Source organism: Mixophyes fleayi, chromosome 3 (assembly GCF_038048845.1).
Source record: "Mixophyes fleayi isolate aMixFle1 chromosome 3, aMixFle1.hap1, whole genome shotgun sequence".
In the NCBI taxonomy this organism is placed as follows: domain Eukaryota; kingdom Metazoa; phylum Chordata; class Amphibia; order Anura; family Limnodynastidae; genus Mixophyes; species Mixophyes fleayi.
Genome location: NC_134404.1, coordinates 341,126,180 through 341,145,682, shown reverse-complemented (window position 1 = coordinate 341,145,682; position 19,503 = coordinate 341,126,180). Strand labels below are relative to the sequence as shown.

The following is a 19,503-nucleotide window of genomic DNA, read 5'->3' as shown; positions in this document are numbered from 1 at the left end:
CTGGGGTCTGCCCTTCATGTTCTTGGATTGTATCTTAGGATAGGGAATCGGGGTCTATATACAAAATACTAAACTAAGAGTCTCTGACTTACTGATGTTGGTGTCATTTACTCTATGTTTTACAAGAGTCACAGACTTTCTGTGTTACATCTATTAGTGTCCCCTTAGCTCCCTGTGTCACATTCATTAGTGTCCCCTCAGCACTCTCAGCTCTCTGTATGTTACGTTCATTAGTGTCCCCTCAGCGCTCTCAGCTCTCTGTGTGTTACGCTCATTAGTGTCCCCTCAGCACTCTCAGCTCTCTGTATGTTACGTTCATTAGTGTCCCCTCAGCACTCTCAGCTCTCTGTGTGTTACACTCATTAGTGTCCCCTCAGCACTCTCAGCTCTATGTGTGTTACACTCATTAGTGTCCCCTCAGCGCTCTCAGCTCTCTGTATGTTACGTTCATTAGTATCCCCTCAGCACTCTCAGTTACGCTCATTAGTGTCCCCTCAGCACTCTCAGCTCTCTGTGTTACGTTCATTAGTGTCCCCTCAGCGCTCTCAGCTCTCTGTGTTACGCTCATTAGTGTCCCCTCAGCGCTCTCAGCTCTCTGTGAGTTACGTTCATTACTAATCCCTCAGTGTGCTGTCCTATATTCATTAGTAACCTTTCGCTGTATGTGTGCAACTTTCAATTGTGTCCCCTTTCTTACCATGTGTCACATTCATTCGTGTCCCCTTAATATGGACAATACCAGGGTCTTAGATCTTAGCGCAATATAGCCCTAATAATGTGAATATCTGACTATGTTACAGCACGATGAAGCTGTCGGCATAGGGATCCCATCATTTCCAGATAAAAAATAGGGACATTCTTGTGACCTGTCTTTTATTCAGCCAATAAAACAGGGTGCACCCTATACTTTCATGTAGGTCTCAAATAAGGTAAAACAGTTTTACAAAGCTATTCTCACTGAACCTGTTCATGTGGATTCACCAGAAGTTTAACTTGAGCGAAAATAATTACTGAGAGCTACAGAATTTTGGTGGAAAAGAAAAGAGATTGCCCTGAGAAATCATAGACACATCGGGACCCCATCAGGACATAAACCTTCAGGATATACTGAGAAGAGAGTGATAAGTATATAAAGAGAATAAGAGTCACGTGCAGGGCCACCTTAACAACATTATGGGCCCCCGGGCAAAGCAGTGCACTGGGGCCCCGAGATAGAGATAGAGATAGAGATAGAGATGTATAAAGATATAGATATAGATATATAGAGATAGAGATAGATAGATATAGATAGATATAGATGTATAAAGATACATATATAGAGATAGAGATAGATAGATATACTTGCTCATTGACCCTTGAAGGTTTTTTTTGCAGGTTTTTTCTTTTGCTGGATTATTTATTCTAATTAAGAGCCCTGCCTATGGGGCCCCCTTGCCCGTGGGGCCCCGGGGCACCTGCCCATCGTGCCCAATGGAAAAGATGGCCCTGGTCACGTGCAGACAGAGGAGACCGAGGAACGTACATCTTAATGATGTTCTTGACGTTGAAGTTCTCCAACGCAGTCGCATCGGGGTCTTCGCCTTTCTCGTCCTGAAGAACGATCTGTTGTAATATCCTGTCCAGGAGCTGCCACTGCTGGAGATTGCTGCCGTTACGCTTGTCTACGGCCGAGGGGAGACATTGGGGATTAGTCACTAACAAAACAGCTGTCATAAGTCTAACGTGTATTGGTTCAGGGTTAGTCCCGCTCTCCGGCTGTTGTGGAACCAGGAGTGGTGCAGGATATTATATGTCTATTTCCCCAAAATACCTAACCCTGGTCTAGAATGAGGTCAGCTAACATCTGATTGGTTGCTCTGGGTTACTGCTTATTTGCATTTTGTCAGCAGATTGGTTTCATTGAGATATAGATGGACATAGTGGCAGATAGGTAGACGAGTCATATCAACCATACTCATTACTGTAATTCAGTCTGGATCCATGTCTACTTTACCATGGGCATCTAGTGTACTAAAGTGAGCAGGGTGATGACAATTAAAGAGGTTTTTTTTACTCCCAAACAATCCTGTAGCCAATCAGAGCATTAGAACATTCACAGGTACAAACCAACCTGTAGCCAGAGTATTAGAAAATTCACAGAACTAGACCAACCTGTAGCCAATCAGAGCATTAGAACATTCACAGGGACAGACCAACCTGTAGCCAATCAGAGCATTAGAACATTCACAGGGACAGACCAACCTGTAGCCAATCAGAGCATTAGAACATTCACAGAGGAAGAAGGGGATTGGTCAGAGCATTAACATTCACAACACAAAACTAAAAAGACTCAACTACTAAACAACAAGATACAAACATACAATATGTAGTGAAATAAAACATAGATACTCACACGGCATCTGTAAACAGTGCTGCAGGATAGATAACAAGTAGGGGTAGCCGTCCGTGTGCTTCAACTTCTTCTTTATTATCTCAAACATCTGCGTGGCGCTTTTGGTGTCGATGTGAGCCTGTGGAATGCGCAAGTCTTAGATAACACTGTCGTCATCTGACCCATACCTGATTGCTAGCTCTTGTGTTTCTATTTACTTTCAGGTATATATAAGTCACACCAGAGAAGCAGCATTTGGACTGATCTGCTGTTTGTACGTCCTCAGTAAATAAGCCCTGCCCACTTATGTCACATGACCCACTAGTAAGACACACCTACATGCAGACAATATGGACAGCAAGTTTTCTTACATGGACTTCATTGTATTTAAATTATCACCAGTATAGTTATTAAACGGACACATGTAGCAATATTATTACCCGTCCCCGGCTTTGGTTAGATATTCGAGACCTCTGGAGCGCACAGCGCATCTCGCATGCCCAGAAACGGAGGGGACTCCAATGAGCGCAGTAGTGTGCGTACACTGCAGTTTGCTCTGTGCATCTACGTACAGCACCTACTGCTGAGGCGGAGCGTACTTACACCCAGATTCAAATCGAAAGGTATCTTGAGTACCCCTTTGATTTGAATACAGCCAAAACTACATTCTGCCAAATCAGTATTTGCCGTAAATTTAGGGTTTCCATGGCCAAAAAGGATGGAATCTAAGCATCAAATCATCATCTCACATCCGTACATACTGTTCTCTCCCAGTGACAAACGTCCGTTATATTTAATAGTTCACAATTATAGTTTGTTGACATTTCTACTTTAATTACTTAACAGTAACTTTGTTTAATAGTAACATTAAGTCAACATCATCTACTAAACACTAAAAAAAATATATATTTTCCTACATACTGTAGCCAGTTCTAAAAATAATGAATACACTGTATAGTATTTTAATGAATAGAATTAAGTGATGTCATTGTGCTAACACGTGAATCACTTATAACATCTACCTATAAATACCGGCCAGCGCACGTGTGGACCAGCGCTCCACGGATCGCATACTGCATCCAACCTGCCCCCACCAAGGCAAATAAACCAATTACCAGAGAACCGGCGCAGGCTGCCTTGCAAATAATTGGAAACATGTAGTGTATTAATCCTAATTATTTTCAGGAGACTTTGTTAATTCAGTACATTCCTTCTTAATGTACACCAGGCACGCCTAATGAGAATTGTATGGACCTTAATAGACCTATTTATCAAATAGTGGACTTCCTCGTGTCACTCTGTGTATAATATATAATAGGGGGGCAATGCGAACAGCACAATGAGGGATTTTAGGCACAGCAAGATAATGATCGGATAAAAACAATGTCTCTAAGGGGACGTTAAGTCCCATTACTGATTAATGAGCGCTATTTTTATCTATTATTAATATAACATCGCCAATCATTATCTGCTGGCAAATCTTGTTTACCGGACCCATGTAATGTGCTGTCAAGAAAAATAAATACAGATGGTTTAATAGTTTGGTCCTCCACCCACGTGGGTCTCCTACTTGGACAATTACGTAGAACTCTCTATAAACTACTTTTTCACCCATTCCGAACGCAAAATCAGGTTTCTTTGGGGACAGCTATTTTTGTAACTTGTGCCCAATGGCTAAAACCAACTGAAGATGGCGTTAGCCATTGAAGCCTATGGGGAGAGCATTGTGACAGGCAGATCTTCGGATCCCTCACCGCATCTTACCTGCTCTCTCCACCGGTGACCATAGACGAGATAGGTGTTCACCGGGACAACCGTTTATGGTGACTGCTGCCCCGGTAGAAGACTTTCAATAAATGGTCATAAGTTTTCATTCCTTGTCATTGCGATACAGAATGAAAATGATTGTGCCAAAAAAATATATCAGTTATTGTTAAATGTGTCCCCCAGTAGGTCCTGCTAGATCTGGTCTCACTGCCGCTTCCTCTGTACAGAGAGTAACACAATACTAACACAAAGTTAGGAGCTTTATAACAACTGTAGGGAACTACAGAAGAGCTCTAGAGTTGCCCCCCCCCCCGGACACTTACCAAGTCAAACCTTTTAGCCAGCTCCACCTCATCCTCATTTCTCACCATTTCAAAGAAGTCTAGATGCCTGGAACAGATGAGAAACACACGGATACAATGTGCACAAATTAAACATTTCACTGACACAAACACAGCTGAGCTCAGTGCTTCTCCGCGCTCCTACAGATATCTCAGATACAGGAACCATGGGCCTGATTCAATAAGGATCTTAACTTAAGAAGTTTCTTATTTCAGTCTCCTGGACAAAACCATGTTACAATGCAAGGGGTGCAAATTAGTATTCTGTTTTGCACATAAGTTAAATACTGACTGTTTTTCATTGTAACATGGTTTTGTCCAGGAGACTGAAAGAAGTTTCTTAAGTTAAGATCCTTAATGAATCAGGTCCCTAGACGGTATCTTATTCGTTGCCATAGCTGCAGTTTATGCTGTAACGTACACTGTTTACAAAGCTAAACTTTATGATGACCATACACATATTATAGTACAGTGCATTGTATGCGATCCACGGCTGCCTAAGGCTGGTTTAGATGTTTTATGAAAAAATCCATAAAATACGGCCGCTGTCTGGCAGTGCATGCTGGGACGCTGTTCCCGCACCAGCTGGGGGGAGACAAACACTGCAATGGATACACAGTAGATATATATACCTATCGAGCGTGGCATTTTCATGTCTTCTCAGCTTGTCAATGACCGGCTGGATTCCCAACATGAGGAACTCGTATCGAAGGTGCAATCGAAATTCTAGATTGTCCTTTAAAAAAAAAAAAAAAAAATTAAAAGAAAAAACAACAATTATTATTATTTCTGGGAAAAGAAACAAAACTTGTAAAACAGACAAAATAAAACTTTTTACATCGAAAGCCACACTCTGTACTGTACTTAGTTACCCCTACCTCCTGCCACTGTTTTTATTAGTAATATATTTAGGTGAAGGGGCCTGGGGTTAGTCAAACTGAACTGGTGACGGTTTAACAACAAGTCTTTAAATTCAGTAATATAGTACGTGAAGGTTTCATACCCGGTTCTGGTGATCGTCAGAGGTGTGTTACCAAATCATGCTTCATAGCACTTTGCCATTAAGCAATTGTTTGGCACTGATAGGACATCCGTCCTGCAGGTCACATTAAAATTAAGAGCCTCTCAATTGGTGGGTACCCAGATCCTTTTGTACTCTTCCTGCTGAGTAACTTGAATACTTCCCTGATACCAGATGTCTGTGGCAGAGCTGAATAACTATTTCCCTGAGCACTAGATGGGGCCCGGATGGGCTAGCTGGGAGGGGCAATGAGAATAACCTTCATACATAAACCAATATTGTACACATCAGGGGCTGGCCGGGCTGGGGGTCAAGAGGACATCTGCCCCTGGGCCGATCCCATAGTGCGCTACCTTCAGCTCGGTAACTGGGCTACCGGCAATGTGCTTTCTATAAAATGTTCCGAATAGGTTACTGAGTGTACGATGGTTCTGGCCTATTCTTATGGGGTCTAATCTGACCCACCACTTATCTATTGTGGGGTAGAGAACGGGGAGGTTGCCCTGTTTTCTCAGGAGCCCGGGAGGTCTCCCAGAAATGCGGGAGTCTCCCGGACATTCCGGGAGAGTAGGCAACTATACTTTAAACAAAAGCATCTAATGAATCTCTAGAGACTGAAGTGTCTTTTACATTTCTGTCTCCATTACTGAAGTCATCTTGTCTTTACCTGTCAGTCTTTGATTAAATCTTGGTCTCCATGAAAATGGCCACCTCCATAGGCATCAATACATAGACATAGGACACAATTTCTGAACTGTGTCATCATGCCACAGATGGCGAAGCCAACCACGTCTTGTACTGGCTTAGCATCAGGGAGAATGCCAGACTCTTCAGGGAGCGAGGGAGATCACCCCTATTTCAGGGAGTCTCCCTGACATTCAGGGAGAGTTGGCAAGTATGACAATATAGGAGATTCAATTTGAAGTGACATACCGTCAGACACCACCATGATGTGAGCACATTACCCGCCTCAGGTGCTAAGGAATCTCCGCTCATTTTCCTGCGCACCTCTAATAATGCAAAGAAAAATGAGAGTAGAGTTCAGGCCGGACAAGGCCTCAGAGGGCTCCGCAGACTGTTCCGGAGGCACAATGCTCCAAATTTAATCTTCCCCATTATGTGAGACCTGCTTGTATATTTTATATTTGTTTTGTTTATTTTTGTTGTGGGGTTTTACTTTGCATTATCGGACTTTACTGTAAGCCAACTTTGTAATCTTTTCTTAAAATCAATATAACAAAAAGAAAAAACTTGACACAAAACAGTAAAAGCCACTCTAAACCAGTCCACCCGTCAGCAAACATAGGTGACGCATCTGAAGGTCTTGTTGAGGCTGCCACCCCACGCATAATTCACTTGAGTTTGAGAGACTTTCTTTTGGCAAACACTTATGACAGAGCCCCTTCATTCATTCTATATGTTCTTCTGGCATCGCTCTCTAAAACTTGTCAACATTTTTCAAGCAGGAGTGAGGTTTACAGTCCATCCATCAATCTTATGTCTACAATATTTCATTCCCTGATGTCACTGTATGACCTCACCGCACAGAACGTTACCAAGATGTTGAGCTTGTTGACTGGTCTGTGATCTCCACTATAAATTCTTCCTTTTATTCTCAAGCAGAAAAACATTAAGCAAATAAACTATTCCGTCATTGTTAATGGATCTGGAGTTTCTGTACAAGGATTTAAAATGATTCATATATTTACTGGTGTTTATTTAAAGGACAATTACGTGTGGCACAGTGCAGAGCCGCATTAGAGGCATTTAGTTCGGTGCTTACAAGGGGTGAACATTTACAGATCCATGTGTGGTCAAATATTGTCTAAATGTCTCTGAAACAGGGCCACAACGAAACAAGGCTACAGTGATCACGCTGCCCTGGAGTAGGAACCACACTGGCCAACGTTTCTGTAGACGACCTAATCGCAACCTTGTTTTTTGTTCAGCCTAATGTGACAGAGGGCTCAATTATTGTCTTAGAAACATAAACGTCTCTATCTATGCCGTACAGTTAGGTTGGTAATGCCAGTCCAGGTCTGCTAAGAAACTGTGGACTATCCTGTGGCCAAAATGTTAAAAAAATGTAACCAAATGTTTGAAGGTCCATTCCAATTATATTGATAACATAAAATCTATCCAGTGATTAGTTGATTAAATATCACTGAGCTCACTCTGTCTCTTTGGTCCTTGCCAATGCCGATCCGTCAGTACTGACGGCTGATGCTTCTCTTCCTGTTACTCCTGGTTGTCAGGATGACCCGTAGACCGGGCTCAGGACTGGCTAAATTTGGCGAACAGATGATGGAGACTGGGGACTCTCCAATCAATGAATACAATCAATAAGTGGCAGGAGCAGGGCTGAACACAATATAAACTGCCCCGACACCGGTCTACGGGAGCTCATGCCAAAATGTACATGAAGAAAAGAAGCACCAGATTCAGAGATGGTTCAGTGTCAGTAACAGGTAAGTGATTTTAGTGTATATATCCCATTAGGTAGATTGTAACGTCATAATATAATTGGAGTCTTTCTACTTTTAACTTGTGAGCTAGATACTTACACCGAAGATTCTGTGAGGACTCAGGGAAATCTAGAAGTTTATGCAAATTATTAAAACTAAAGATATTCAATATACGGCATTCATTACACGGATGCCTTTCAATTTATGTACATCTGACTTTTTGTCAGGAACCCTAGTCCAGGAATAGCATCATTAACTGTGACTTATGGGGTCAGGAATTAAAAGTTTGCCAACTGGGAGCTTAAATTATCTGCTGCCTTTATGGACGTTATCCACTATATCAGACCAGGTTAATATAGAAACTTCACTCCCCCCCCTTCCCCCTAAAAACAATCATGTTGCCTAAGTAAAATCATTATGCTGGATACCAAACTTGCTGGAATAACTCCTGATACTTGAAATAGGATTTCTGCCTGAAATCAGCAGTTGGGAGATCCTGACATGGCTGTTGCTGACCTTTGAATGACACGTTGTGAATGCCTGACAAAGGCAATATCTGTAAAACATGTTTTCATGGTTATATAAGTTGTAAACGGGTATCAGGTATTCACAACATGTCAGTCACATGGCAGCAACAGTCATGTTGGGATTTCTCAACTGCTGATTTCGGGTAGAAGTCCTAAGTCACGTGCTTCCGATTATTCCACAAGTTACCCCCATAAGGATTGTACCTGGCAGAATCAGGCTCGTCATCATTATTGAATGATTTTCCCTTGATGGATCTTTGTCTCTTATTCAACATCATCAACTGAGTGACGCTATTGGGGGTGTAAAATAGCCAACATTCTGCTACATAGTGAGAGTTTAAATACAGGTCACAATGCTGAAGGATTCTTCAGAAGACCTTCATTTATTGGCTTGTGAGTGCCCCTTGCTTTATCCTCTCTTTTTCACCCATGTTTCTATATGATCAGTAAGACTTCTGTAATCCTGTGATTTCTGCATTGGATACAACTGTATCCAGAGAACAGTTTGTGTCATATTTCAGTGGCAAATGAGAATAAATAACTTTGCCTGATTATATAATATACATACATGACTATACATGACTGGGAAGCACGAAAAGTGGAAAAAGCAATGCATTCAGTAGGTGGGCATGTCCAATCCAATAAATTAAAGTTCTCAGACAGTGGAAATCTAACTTCTGCTACGTTATGGTAACTCTTCTTTTTATATTTGTAAATATTGTAACATCTCATGTGTTAAATCATGTTAAAATTAGGTTTAGCATCCTACTGAGAGGCTTGGATCCTATCAATTAGGCCATTGAACTGTAATGGGCACAGTCTATGATTAGATAACCCCGATTATGTCGATAAGTGAGGTCATTCTGAAATGCATAAACAATTTTGTTACACACAACAGCAAAAATCCAATTTCCTAGTTACCAGACAGTTATTCAGCACTTCAATGGGAAATGTATACGCCCCAAATAATAATACCTGTTTTGCTCAACTTTTCTGCTGCCATCTGTTTCCAAATTAGCAAATCAAGCTGAAAACATGTGAAGTGAGTAGTGTGATCTATCCGATCCTCCTCATCTCTCTTATTAACTTTGCAGGCAACTTTGTTGCAACAATGTTGCTACTCCCTATAAAACACTTAACCCAGAGAGCTGCAGAGAAGCGGCACATTCTTGTTTTCAACCACGAGAGAGCAAAAATTATAACACAATGTTTGCAAAACACATTGATGTCAATGAAAGGATATCAAGTTAAGCAAAGAAATCTCCAGGAATGTGTAGAAAAAAGCAGTGATACTTTTGGTTGTCCAGTAATGATTACATCCCAGTGTGCTGCATGTTACAATGTAATCCAGGCTGGAATCAATCTGTGCCGTGAAACACACGCACAAACCCTGCGTTGAAAATCACATCACGTCACAAAGCATTAAGGTATTTAGTGCTACCAGCCTGAGATTCATTTCAGTGCTAACTATAAGCGACCAAGAAAAATTGCCTTTTAAAGGAACGTATAAACCGTTCTAGAACATTTAAATCAAAGTCAGATCAGTATTTGCAAATGCAAACCAAGCGAAGGTAATGTTATGAAGTGTTTGCAGGCCCAGCCTGAGACATAGAACAGACCAAGGCTGCTTGGACTGTGCACTTCGGGATAAGTGAATGTAAAGAGTGAGCCGTTCACAAACCACAGCCCATCCATATGGTCTTCATCCTGCAATGCATAATCCCGGGATTTCCGAGCTCACTGCTTTCTAGCCTGAGAACATCCAGTCTCTACCCCTGTGTTTCTCAGCAAATTAAATGTCCAACATGCTCCACCACATTCATGTCGAAAATCATTAGCCGCTTCCTGCCCCGCTCCAGCGTACGGCTGGAGAACAGTTTGGGGAATCTCTCCAGACTTGGAAACTCACCTCTCCTGCGCCGGCGTTTAGAACGGCGTTGATAAAGGACATGATTGCGGTTTTCAGATTCACCTCGTCTCGGTACCTCCCCATACTTCTGTCCAACTCATTCAGCAGCGTCTGCGAGAGAAGAAAATAATATTTTATAATACAATTCTGAATCTCTGCTGGGGCTTAGGGGGTAAGCAGGGAACTAAAATGTTTTTTGTTTACTTTTTAAAATAATTTTTTTATGTTTGTTATTTTGTGGACATCGACGTGATAGTATTAGCTTGTCATATTATTCATTATCATCGCCAATTATTTATATAGCGCCACTAATTCCGCAGCGCTGTACAGAGAACTCATTCACCTCAGTCCCTGCCCCATTGGAGCTTACAGTCTAAATTCCCTAACACACAGACACACACACACAGAGACTAGGGTCATTTTTTGAAAGCAGCCAATTAACCTACCAGTATGTTTTTGGAGTGTGGGAGGAAACCGGAGCACCCGGAGGAAACCCATGCAAACACGGGGAGAACATACAAACTCCACACAGATAAAGCCATGGTCAGGAATTGAACTCATGACCCCAGTGCTGTGAGGCAGAAGTGCTAACCACTGAGCCACTGTGCTGCCCATTATTATATTATATACTATTATATATTATTATTATACTATTATATAATTTCCTCAAATACTCTGCTGATAAGTCTCCTGTCAATGGCATCTGAGTGCCTATAATGTTTGTTTTTTGCTTTGTAATTGATCAGTGTACCTGACACAACCTGTAGCCAATCAGAGAATTAAAACATTCATAGGTCAGACATGACTTGACATTAAAAAGCTACGCGCTAGTCGTGTGTCTATTTGAGATGCATATACCCAACTTGTCCTCTGTTTCTTATTTCGGGGTGTTTTTACAACACGCATCACTTGTTCCAAAATGTACATATATCAAAATATATAAAAAAAAATAATTAAAGCATCAAATATGTTTTTATCATTTAAACTGCAACTGTTAAATGAGCAATAATATGAAACAAGCACATATTGCAAACCTCCGCTGAGCCGCGCACGTAGAGTGGGCGAGGCCGCTGAACCGCGCATGTTCAGGAGAGGCCCAGGAGGTTACAGTGGGCATTGTCGTGCCCCTTCTCAGGTATGGGTGGACCAGTTAAGTTATGGATCAGATCGTGTCGCCTGTCCTCTCTCACAACCTGTAAGGTTGTAAATATGTAATAATAATAATTCTATAAACAGCGCCACTTGATTGTTAACCTCTAAACTGCCAGAAATACGCCCCATTAAGATGAAATGATTTTGAATGACAAATATTCTCTGTACAGCGCTGCGGAATTGGCGGCGCTATATAAATAAATGATGACGATGTTGATGGAGAAAGGGGACAGAGGTTGTGTAGGGGACAGATCCGGAGGGCCATGTGCAGAGGCCAGCTGACGTTATACACAGGAACTCGGCCCACTTAGCGGGATGGTAATTGTTAATAAGGATGAAAGGAGCAGGGTATCATTATACAATTACTGATCTATCTTTAGATCCTCTGCTTTGGTGATGTCAGTAAGACAGAAGGAACCTGGATGAGATTCTCATCAGATCGGGGAAATAATATTACATATAGGGACCAGGTTCTCTAAGGATCGAGTCATCATGTGGCAACTGATCTACGCTGCAGATTAAATACATGTATAGTATCCTTATTGGCGCATTTATCACAGGGCGTAAAGCACTAATGCTGGTAAAAAGGTGTATTTATGAAAACCCAAATGGTCCTGCTCCACTGCGCATACCCTCAGACGCTGGCTCCTACCCCCCAGACCAGTATCACTGGGGCATCTGAGTACTGAGCCCAGGCAACATTTCATGATACATTGCGGTGATGAATTATTGTTATTGACACATTTGAATAAATATGTATTTGAAGTCTGCGAATACTATACACGGACTGCTCACAGGGACATTCAGCAGAACTGGCACTTGCAGTGGACCAGGATGGGGCAAATGTAGGGATCAGAAAGACAGATTAGGTGATAAAGATCTAGAGATCAGGAAACACTCGGCACCTTATAACAGCTCGACACTCCATAAAGCATCTCACCAAATTTTTGTAAGTTTAAATCTGGTTATGCACCCAGGACGATTTGCGTGATTCTGCCACTTACGCCTGCTAGCAACTGGATAGCCGGGACGGCGCGGGTCGATGGCGAACAGATGCAGACGGGGACAGAGATGCTGACGCGCCTGAGAAAGGCGTATTATTTGCAGGTGGTCAGGGGCAGGTACCAATAGCGGATGATGGTTCCTGGCACTTGCTCCTCTTGTGCTGATGGCCCATCGCTCGGTCATACATTATGGACCTCATTTAGAGTCGGACACAAAATCTGTTTTAGGCGCAAGTGTCCAAAATGCAGGCGGATTTGGTGCTTTCTGCACATGCACGATAGTGGTTTTTTGTTGGATGCGCCTAAAACAGACTTTGCGTCCGACTCTAAATGAGGTCCTATGTGCACTTATTTAAGCAAATCTTTTTGTCCCCGTGTGCCAGACATTGTTTTTTCTGTATTAGAGAGGATTGCGCCTTTGAATTGGGGAGCGGTTTTGGTTTACTGCAGCTGTGCGCAGCTTCCAGTAACCGCGCTCTAATAAACACGCTCTATAACGCAGCCTGTGCACTGTGTGAGTACGAAGGAAAAACATCGTCAGTGGCCGACATCAGCCCGGCTCCTGCCTGATTTTCTGGACATTTTTTCATACAGGAATTCATAACTATCACACTGACACTTAAACGCAGAACACATGTTCCTATCTCCTGTGATACAGAGAGATACGGACAATCTCCATTATTTAGATGTATCTATATTTCATGTGAAATTAATTATGTGTTTCCCCGATGGTAAAATTCTTGAGCTTCAGGGACATTAAGTTATCGAGAGGACACATGGATTCAATTGTAAACACTGGATGAAAAATTCCTGCTGTAAAAACTGCTGTAAAATAAATGCTTAGGTAAAAAGAAAATTAGTAATAATATATATATATATATATATATATATATATATATATATATATACACACACACATACATACACACACACATACATACACACACACACACATATACACACACACACACACACACACATATACAAACACACACACCTTAGAGAACTTTGTAGTGACCGTCGATTATCGTGTAACTATTGCCACAAACTTTTCCAACACACTAGATTGCAAGCTCCTGTGTACTGCAAGCTCTATCCTTAATACCTATTAAATGTTTGCGTTTCTGATATATTATTTACAAGAAAATGTTAAAACATTGTTAATAATGAGAATGATACATTGTTGCAAATAATGGGTGACTTTTGCGTAAACATAAAAAAGGGTGTGTACACAGTTCTGTGTGGGTCACATGCATCTTAACATAATTGTGACTTAAAACTAACGTGTAGATGTATGTTGCCGGCCTCACCAACGAGTAAACATGCAGCAGCGGGTCATGCAAAGATTTGACTCCCAAAAAGGCATAGCATAAAGAGTCAAAATCAGAAGCATCTCTAACAGCCGTCACTGTACAGAAAAGAGCCTGATTAAGGCTCCTTAGGGACCTAGGAAAAATATTTTTGTGCCCACTTTCCCAGCCTCTGTTTGGCAAAAATAAAAAAATAAAAATGTGCATAGAATAATTCAGGCCCCTCAGTGCCCAGTTGGCCCTAAGCAGGAGCCTAGAGAGCCTAATGAATGATCTTCCCTGGAACTCAACTTGAACTCTCCACGTGCAACAAAAAAATGGATACAAATATTGCAACAAAGTTACATTTTTAGGTGGCGCAAATGAATTTGCATTAAACTCTAAATGAGGAACAATAACGTCCACCTTGGGGGACAACATCAGTCATTCTAGAGAAAAATAATTGTGCTGTTAGGAAAGTAAGATTGAGCTTCCTGTGGAGAGTTGAGGAATATATATATGTAAATTCCTTTATAGAATGATACAATGTGATAGGAATGTCGTATAATACAAAACCGAACTCTCTGACATGTCACATTTATTACAGGCTCTGAACCAGCGGGTCTCCCGAAACTAGAATGTGATTTGAAAAAAAATGAAGAGTAAAACTATACTGTATATAAGACGTTTATTACATTTTATTCAGTGTTATAAATGTTGCAATTTGAACAATGATGGACTCAGAGGAGGCGGCTGTCTCAGCTCCACTCTGACATTAATATATATCAAATGCTTTTTATTGCTGAGCTGAATACTTTACATGAAATAACCGGAATGTTTACACTTCACTAAATATGTCCACAATGCTCTGAAGCAGGAGGTTGGAGCGTCTCTAACTGAACAGAAGGTAGGGACTGACAGCTTTGTAGACTTGCCTTGCAGAATTGCACAGTTGTGATTGGTTGATTCACGAACAGAGGTGGGGCTAGTGAGATACCACTAGAACACTGTCCTAAAGATGTGGGAGGGGCTTCATCTGCCTGTCGTGGAGGGGCGGGGAGGTGATATTTTAATTTCTAGCAGAGCTGAGGGGGAATGTCAGAGTAACACTGAGCAATGCATTTTACCTTTACGGTTCATCTGAAAATATATTAATGTTAGGGCTTATTGTTCTTTTAAGACTTGTAGACATGGCCATGAATAATAGTGACTTTAAGGTGGACCTGTGAACCCAAATATAAATCTCTGTGGTCGTCTTTTCTTATATTTCTGTATAACTAAAATCAAAACTATAAATCTATCATCTCCCCTTATCCATAGTGACCATTTATATTGATAAACTTGTAGAATGCTGCTGAATCTGTCCCTTTCGCTTCATTTGCATATGAAGCCACTGGCACTGGAGGAACAGACAACCACAGAGTGAGTGAGACACCCCAAAATGTAAGAGTAGCATGGTTAGCACTTATTGGTTAGCACTTCTGCCTCACAGTGCTGGGGTCGTGAATTCGATTCCCGACCATGGCCTTATCTGTGTGGAGTTTGCATGTTCTCCCCGTGTTTGTGTGGGTTTCCTCCCACGTTCCAAAAACATACTTGATAGCAGAGGATAATGTAAATATATAACTGGCTGTCCTACCGGATTATCAGTAGTGATGTAATTCACAATTGCCCAGGGGAGTCCCCCGACCAGCTTGAGACCCAGACCTGAGACCCTCACCACAATGTTATTTGGGGTAGGGGGTCTTACCACGAATTAGTTAGTATGGATATGTTACTTTTTTTAAAGATACCAATGTGATATTACATAAATGTAGTTGCGCCATTTTAACATGAAATTAACAACAACAAAACAGAACCCTATAACTCTAGAGCGTCATCTAAGAGGGCGACACAAGAGTATTTTATACTGATACATCACTTCTACATTTCCTCTGTAACAAACGAAGCTGCTTACAATAGACCTGAAGCATAATATATAAATCACTGGTAAAGATGAATGGAATCGCAGCGAAACTTTACACAAATGACATTTTGCAGAACAATCTGACTTTCTGGAGATACAGATACAGTCATAAGCCACAGAACGTTCAATTCATCTCAAGTGCAAAGGTCACTTACTACATCCTAGGATTACAGGGAACGGGGCGGAGAAGGGGCGTTTGTCAGTAGTCGATGTACAGTAAGGGCGTGAGAATCTAGAGACACAGCAGCGTCCAATCCAACCTCTGGCATCTCAAAAGTACTGTTTTTTCAGCCGTATGTCTTGCTCCGGCTACAGGTCTAGTCTAAGTGCCGCTTACTAATGAACATGTGTTTGTAATCAGGAGCAACTGTAAAAATGTATCTTATGTACAGGAGACATTAATAACATCCTAAAAATTGTGTTTCATGAAAAAATATAAAATTAAAAAAAACTTTTTTATTTTTAATGTTTTATCATAAATGCCTATATTACTAACAGGTGACAATAATTGGGGTGGGGAAATGATGACCAACTCATTCTGCTGCAAGGGGATATTATCCTGCTTGTCAAGACCAAGATCAAAATATATCATTAGCCTTGTCCCAGGACTGTCATAATAATGATTCCGTCATGTAGCACAACCTCTGTCTGGCCTTCATTCCAACGTAAGACGTAAAATGCAATCCATGTGTTACAGCCCACCCTACACACGCCACATCACAAGGGTTAAATAAACAAGTCAGTTAGTGTTCCCCATCAGCCGGATAATGTGTCTGATTAAGTGTCCGTCTCTCCACCTCCTCCAGGGGTCTGTCCCCGGTGGGCTCACCTGATCTCCCGCTCCTCACACATGTAACACTAGATAACACTTCCTGCTCGTGCCCTCAGAACGTCAATGATCTGAATCATAATGATTGGTAACAACTCTATAAACAATCTGTATCCCGAGGGAATGAGAGAGTGACCAGTCATGTGCTGGCAGGAACATGAGTAAAGATTCAGGTATTTATGACGCATCAACGGTCATCGCAAAATCTGCGGAAGTGCAGTCTTAGGAAACCATGGATGCGCCAGCATGACGGAACCAGTAAGAAGTCAAACAAAAAGTCTAACCTACTACTACCTGAGGACGACCGCCTCACCGGGACTGTCTGTATTACACGTGTCCTGAGAGTGAGAGGACATCGGGACTGTCTGTATTACATGTGTCCTGAGAGTGAGGGGACACCGAGACTGTCTATTACATGTGTCCTGAGAGTGAGAGGACATCGGGACTGTCTATATTACATGTGTCCTGAGAGTGAGGGGACACCGGGACTGTCTGTATTACATGTGTCCTGAGAGTGAGGGGACACCGGGACTGTCTGTATTACATGTGTCCTGAGAGTGAGGGGACATCGGGACTGTCTGTATTACATGTGTCCTGAGAGTGAGAGGACATCGGGACTGTCTATATTACATGTGTCCTTAGAGTGAGGGGACACTGGGACTGTCTGTATTACACGTGTCCTGAGAGTGAGAGGACATCGGGACTGTCTGTATTACATGTGTCCTGAGAGTGAGAGGACATCGGGACTGTCTATATTACATGTGTCCTGAGAGTGAGAGGACATCGGGACTGTCTGTATTACATGTGTCCTGAGAGTGAGGGGACACCGGGACTGTCTGTATTACATGTGTCCTGAGAGTGAGAGGACATCGGGACTGTCTGTATTACATGTGTCCTGAGAGTGAGGGGACACCGAGACTGTCTATTACATGTGTCCTGAGAGTGAGGGGACACTGAGACTGTCTGTATTACATGTGTCCTGAGAGTGAGGGGACATCAGGACTGTGTGTATTACATGTGTCCTGAGAGTGAGGGGACACCGGGACTGTCTGTATTACATGTGTCCTGAGAGTGAGGGGACACCGGGACTGTCTGTATTACATGTGTCCTGAGAGTGAGGGGACACTGGGACTGTCTGTATTACATGTGTCCTGAGAGTGAGAGGATATCGGGACTGTCTGTATTACATGTGTCCTGAGAGTGAGGGGACACTGGGACTGTCTGTATTACATGTGTCCTTAGAGTGAGGGGACACCGAGACTGTCTGTATTACATGTGTCCTGAGAGTGAGGGGACATCGGGACTGTCTGTATTACATGTGTCCTGAGAGTGAGGGGACACCGGGACTGTCTGTATTACATGTGTCCTGAGAGTGAGGGGACACCGGGACTGTCTGTATTACATGTGTCCTGAGAGTGAGGGGACACCGGGACTGTCTGTATTACATGTGTCCTGAGAGTGAGGGGACACCGGGACTGTCTGTATTACATGTGTCCTGAGAGTGAGGGGACACCGGGACTGTCTGTATTACATGTGTCCTGAGAGTGAGGGGACATCTGGACTGTCTGTATTACATGTGTCCTGAGAGTGAGGGGACACCGGGACTGTCTGTATTACATGTGTCCTGAGAGTGAGGGGACATTGGGACTATCTGTATTACATGTGTCCTGAGAGTGAGGGGACATCAGGACTGTCTGTATTACATGTGTCCTTAGAGTGAGGGGACACCGAGACTGTCTGTATTACATGTGTCCTTAGAGTGAGGGGACACCGAGACTGTCTGTATTACATGTGTCCTGAGAGTGAGGGGACACCGGGACTGTCTGTATTACATGTGTCCTGAGAGTGAGGGAACACCGGGACTGTCTGTATTATATGTGTCCTGAGAGTGAGGGGACACTGGGACTGTCTGTATTACATGTGTCCTGAGAGTGAGGGGACACCGAGACTGTCTGTATTATATGTGTCCTGAGAGTGAGGGGACATCGGGACTCTCTGTATTACATGTGTCCTGAGAGTGAGGGGACACCGGGACTGTCTGTATTACATGTGTCCTAAATGTCAGGGGACATAAAGCACTTTTGTGTGTTTAAAGCTGTTTATTACTTTTGAGAAGCTTTTGCCTCTTCAGCTGGTGCAATCATATGCTCGGGTACATCCATGTTCTTCTCTATGTCTCATGATGTCCATTCAACTAGACAGAACAAGGACACAGAGGACATGGTTACATGGCTGAATGAGTCATTGAGCAAACACATTGAGGACTTTCTATTACACTACTAGGAGGTGCAAATCTGAACTAAAAGCAAAGCAACCAATCAGCAACTGGCTTTCATCTCTCTAGCACAAGTTAGACAATGTAAGCAAATTCCTGACTGGTCATTATGGTTTCAGTGCTACTGCTACATTTTATTTGTTTTTTTACTCCAAATTTACGACAACAAGAGTTCTCCCTGGACAGTTGCTGCAATATTGTGCCCTGCGGACGCCCCCACCTTGAAGGGTCTTCTAAAGACCGATGGGAGACCTTCAATCCCAGAGCCAGGATGTGTCCAATCTCCAGAGGAGTCCAGATGTCCATGATGTGATTTTACACTTTCCATCCAGCGCTGTAATAATCACATTACATTTTCCACTCTCCATTTCTGGAGCAAGCTTGCGTTCCTGTTGCCTCTGGCTGAGAGATTGCATCTCATTATCAGAGGATGAACTTAATGAGTTTGTGATGTTTTTGCTGGAGCGCTGCAGGCGTGTATCCTACAAGCCATGAAATATTTCAGGGGTGGTTAGTGTAGACCCCTACGTGACTGATACTTGGCAGGATCTAGTGCATGCTGCTTACCATAGAGCTTGGCCAGGGCA

At 42.5% G+C, this 19,503-nt stretch overlaps 1 protein-coding gene across 4 annotated transcripts in view; it reads right to left on the bottom strand.

The window, feature by feature from the left end:
* The window catches only part of DAAM2 (dishevelled associated activator of morphogenesis 2), a 206,183-nt gene that overhangs the window by 55,024 nt on the left and 131,656 nt on the right, over positions 1–19,503 (bottom strand). For all 4 annotated transcript variants that reach the window (XM_075204422.1, XM_075204426.1, XM_075204425.1 and 1 more), the window contains exons 7-11: positions 10,402–10,512; positions 5,112–5,215; positions 4,462–4,528; positions 2,393–2,510; positions 1,523–1,661 (exon numbers count right to left, since the gene is read on the bottom strand). In XM_075204422.1, coding sequence (XP_075060523.1) covers positions 1,523–1,661; positions 2,393–2,510; positions 4,462–4,528; positions 5,112–5,215; positions 10,402–10,512 — 539 coding nt within the window. The remainder of the gene's footprint in view (positions 1–1,522; positions 1,662–2,392; positions 2,511–4,461; positions 4,529–5,111; positions 5,216–10,401; positions 10,513–19,503) is intronic.